At 37.1% G+C, this 5,000-nt stretch overlaps 1 protein-coding gene across 1 annotated transcript; it reads right to left on the bottom strand.

Moving 5' to 3' along the window:
* Positions 1–1,039: 1,039 nt before the first annotated feature.
* On the bottom strand, positions 1,040–3,959 carry LOC308640101 (xaa-Arg dipeptidase). The gene has a single exon (XM_081312136.1). The coding sequence runs from the start codon at positions 3,751–3,753 to the stop codon at positions 2,548–2,550; it is 1,206 nt and encodes a 401-aa protein (XP_081168262.1). The 5' UTR covers positions 3,754–3,959; the 3' UTR covers positions 1,040–2,547.
* Positions 3,960–5,000: the final 1,041 nt, after the last annotated feature.

Here is a 5,000-nt window from a genome sequence, read left to right as displayed (position 1 = left end):
TGAACACATACTGTATTTTATCACAATATAATCATTGCAGATTATATATATATATATATATATATATATATATATATATATATATATATATACACACACACACACACATATATAAATTTTTTGGCAAAAACTGCTATGTTACCTCATGTAAAGCTTTAAAAATATTGTACTGGTATTACCTAAAAATCATTTATTACTGAACTGTATTTGGTGCAAGATTAGGATGTACAGATACTTCTGAATATATGTTAATGTGGTGGTGACACTTATATGGTGAGATATGGTACTTTGGCACTTAATGGTGAACCAGCTACTAATCACTACTTCTCTTTTTATATAAAGTCAGAATAGTGGTAATGCCCACCCTTTCAGATTGATTGTTGTTTAGTAATATTTATAAGTATTATTGTCATCTTTATTGTCATACTTCTCTATAGAATGGCTAAATGAATTGGAACAAGAATCAAATCTGTACTTACCTTATTCTCTTTGTAAAATGATAATGAAGCTTATTAACTCATATAATAATATATTTTAGGAGTTGTGAGCAGAAAAAAACTTTTAATAAAATAGGATGGAAGAATAAATATATCATCAGGGCAAGTACTATGAGAAATTTTAACTTTGTTGACATTTTTGCATTGTCTATATTGGGTATAATAATTTTTCTATTCATATATAACAAGCTGTTTTCCAAAATAACAAGTTAAAACACTAAAAATTATTAACTTACATTGGGTCATTCTGTCAGAAATTTGAGAATGAATAAAGTGGATGCTTTGCCTCAAAGTCTCTCACAAGATTACTGTCAAGATGTTAGCAAGGACTATACTCAACTCATGTTTAATAGGATGGAAGACCTGCTTGAGATGGCTCACTCAAATGGAGGAGGACTTCATTCCTTACCACATGACAACTGGTTTCTTTGACAGTAAATGATACAGAGAGCAAGATGGAACATTCATTATCTTTTACGAGTCAGCTTTGGATGGCACACTCCTATTCATTTTTTTTTAAGTCAAAGAGACACAGATTTTATTTTACTGTTATATTCAGCCAGGGCTGGCAACCTTTTTTGTAAAAGGCAAGACAGCAAAGATGTTAGGTTTTGCAGGTCATATTATTTAGTCTCTGTTTTGTTTTGTTTAGCAACCCTTTAAAAAATATAAACCCATTCTTGGCAGGCTTTAAAAGAAGGCAGCTATATGCCAAAATCAGGCACATAATCCACAGACCCTTATACAGAAGAAAGGCAGTTCTCAACTACTAACTCTCCCAAACACAACCACCTCTCTTGCAATTTTAAATAATTTCAGATACAGCAGGAATTAGGGGTTCAAAAGACTGTAAGTAGAAGATCTAACTTTTCAAAAAGTGAGTTGATAGCTCAGAGGGCCCAAGTGACTTGCTTATTATACCATAAAAGCCAAATGGACACTTTCTCTCCTTCCCTTTCCATTTCTGGAATGCTTGTTCAAAGCTGAGGACTTCCTTTAAAATAAAGTACATTGGAGCTTTACTGCATTCGCAGCTTAAAATATCTGTATAACCAAATATTTTTTTCACACATTCTTTTTAGCATGTTCAAGAAATTCACACTAAAATAAGAATCATGGAAAATCTGTAATAATTTTTTTTAAAAATATTGGGCTAGTAGGAAGCTTAAGGAGGCTCAGAATTCAGTGCAGCCAGGTGGGGCAAGCTGGCTTCTGAGTGGGAGCCTGAGCAGGCTGCTGGCTGGAGGGGCAGTGCAGGATTCTGAACATTCCAGAGGGCAGAGTAGGTGTCAGCCAATGCTCCTCCCCGAGTTCTCCTAGAACACACAGGGCTACCGTGCAAATGCCTTAAAGGAAGAGTCCGATCCTGACCATCCAACATTTACCCTCTTACTGTAACATTGAATTACCAATTACTTTAATGCCACTTCCCAGAGTTGATCATGTGTAAAAACCAGAACATTCTCATTTTTCTTCAAATGGTAAAACTAAAGTTATTCTTTGTATCTGAGTTTCTAGTTGTTACCCATAAGCATTTCTAATTAAAAGCTACTTTTATTATAAATGAAGAGATTTTTTGAAGCAAAAACAGAAATATTTGAAACAAACTTTACCTAAATTTAGACCATGAACTTTAAAACTACATTAAATAAGTTTACCACTCTGTACCACAAAACCATTTCATGGGTGTCAATTCTGTATATAAGGTTTGAAACCTCTTGGACCTTTTAAAATATATAATATATAAATCTGTAAATTATTATACAGATTTTATCAATATTATTTTGACACATCATGTACCATCCATCTTAAGCAGCAGTATCACCTACCAACCCCTGAAATACCACAATTCCATCAAGTACAGATTCACCCAAAAATTTCATTTTAGATATGAGTGAATATGTTTTCACCATACCCTGTTCTTACATATCAGGTAAGAAGAATTTGATTTCTTTAAGATTCAAAACAAGCATGTTCTCTTCATTAAAAAAGATTAAAGAAAAAAATCATCACTTCTTAATGATTCATAAACCACTCCTAAGTCTCCTTTTTATTCTACTGTATTTAAAAATTGTTCTTCCTGAAGTTTCAATTTAAAGTCCTCTCTGATTCTTTCCAGCAATTCTGGTTTAAAAATAACATCCAATGCAGTCATTGCTAGAGCCTTGGCTGTTCGCAAAGTGTAGAACTGAGCTTCTTGTGATCCTGCAGCTTTAGTGTACTCTTCAGTATGATTCAAGGCGTTGGATCCAATGTAAAAATATGGATGAATTCCAGGGACCACAAAAGAAACATTTCCCAAATCGGTAGATCCTGAAGTTTCATTCAGCATTGTATCTTCTGAAATGAACTCCATTCCCAGCTTTTCTCCATTCTCCATGTAAGCTTTCCATAGGCTCTTGTTGGGTAGAACATTGTAATAATCATGTGCTCCACCTTTAATTTCTACTGTGCACCCTGTAGCCAAAGCTGCAGATCTGAAGCAATCTTCTGCCTTTTTGGTCAAAACTTGAAGTTCTTTCAATGAGGGTGCACGGAAGTAATAAATTAATTCAGAGTAAGAGGGAATGATATTTGGTTTTACACCACCATTTTTTATTATACCATGAACTCTCCAGGTTGGTTTCATTTGCTGTCTTAACACAGACAAATTGTTGTAGGCAAGAACAGCAGCATCTAAGGCATTGACTCCTTCCCAGGGGTAAGCAGCAGCATGAGATGCTTTTCCATAGTATTTCACAGTCACATCATGTTCGGCCACATCGGGTAGATAAGCAGCATTCTCTTGGGATGGATGGGCCATGAAAACAACATCGAGGTTTTTAAAAGCTCCTGCTTCAATTAGATCAATTTTGCCACCACCATCTTCTTCTGCAGGGGTTCCCAGGACACTTATCTTCACCGACGGAGGAGGCCCAGGGAGGCTCTCTAGGGCCCCCCTCAATCCCAGAGCGGCCGCCGCCCCAACCTCGGCTCTGAGGTTGTGAACGCAGGTGTGGCCGATGCCGGGCAGCGCGTCGTACTCGCAGAGGAAGCCCAAGTGCAGCGCGCACCGCGTGGCGCTCCGTGTCTCCCATTCCGCGCGAAAGGCGGTCGGCAGCTGATAGTGCGGCTGCACCACCCAGGAGGCGGCCGGCTGCTCCTGCTCGAAGAAGCCCGTCAGCACACGGTGGGCACGGTGTTCCTCGTAGGCCAGCTCAGGCTCGCTCCAGATGGCTTGGCTCAGGGCCCCCAGCCGCTCAGCCGCCTCGTCCATACGCTCCTCCGCGCACAGTTTCAGCAGCTCCAGCTCTGAGAAGCCCCGACCGTCGGCCGCTCCCCTTCGGGTTTCATCGTGCCCAGGTCCCGAAACCCTTCAGGACTCGGCCCGGACGCTCAACTGCACCGAGCGCCCCGCCGCACTTGCTCCTCCTATTCATTTCTTACTGATTACACAAGCCATCACTATTTGTTTTTGAAAAAGACAATGGGAGGGCTGGAATGGGAGATGGTGACCAGGAGTGCCTTCTTGGAGGTTGACAATAAGGTAAGCTTACAAGATAAAATATTTTCCTTGCTATAGTCTTAGTCAAAATCACTTTGAAAAACAAAATGTAGTACTTTTATTCAAATCAGATGACTTAACTTGGATAAGTAAACTTTCCATGTTGAGTAAATAATCTTTAAGTCTAATTTTAATATGTGAAAAATAGGAATGAAAATACTTGCCTTTTTCTGAGTGGATAATAATACTGTCAACCAAGATTGGGAAGGTCTTGTCATAGAATAAATGTTTGTTCTCTTAAGCCCTATAGAACACTACTAGTGCAGTCAATGCTAAATAAAACTTTAAAGAAAGTCATCCTGGAGGACACGTGTTTGTTTCATAACTGCATTGAGTATTCAATACAAAACAAAATTTTTAATGTTAAGGAACAAAAACACATAAAAACATAACCGTTTTTCAATTTACTCCTCATCCTACTTCACTTCTCATATTTTTAGTATATCTCATAATATATTCCCCTCGAAATCTATTTACTGAATTTGCACTTAAGCTTTATATAAAATCTGATTAATATATTAGCATCCATATGTAAAAATGTTACTTACTTTTGCCTAGGCCAGCGGGAAAATTATATAATTATGTAACTTACTAAAACTCATTTATATTGTGACAAGAAAAAATACAGAAGTATAAAACTAGAGACAACAATAAAATATTTTATCGGGTAGATAATTATGCCTATTATTCCCATCAATGACTCTCCACCCAAGTTAGCATCTATTATGTGTAATTTAACTTAAAATATCTCACTGTAAACAGAATTAAAAGTTAACTTTAATTTGTATTCCAGGAAAAGGTATTTAACATTTAATATTCCTGAAGAAATTGGTCCACACTAAAGAAATAACAACAGCAAGCAGGAGCATCAACGGAAATATTATCACCAAATATTTTTTTTTCTTTGTCAAAACTTTGTGGCATTCAAGAAAATGTGATTGGAAAGAATGTATAATAAG

Source organism: Spermophilus citellus, assembly GCF_964194105.1.
Source record: "Spermophilus citellus genome assembly, contig: SCAFFOLD_122, whole genome shotgun sequence".
Lineage (NCBI taxonomy): Eukaryota > Metazoa > Chordata > Mammalia > Rodentia > Sciuridae > Spermophilus > Spermophilus citellus.
The sequence above is the reverse complement of the archived record's forward strand: the minus strand, read 5'-3'. Positions and strand labels throughout refer to the sequence as shown.

Bases quoted from the DNA above. Each gene is read 5' to 3' on its own strand.
- LOC308640101 (XM_081312136.1), bottom strand. From the start codon at position 3,753: ATGGACGAGGCGGCTGAGCGGCTGGGGGCCCTGAGCCAAGCCATCTGG.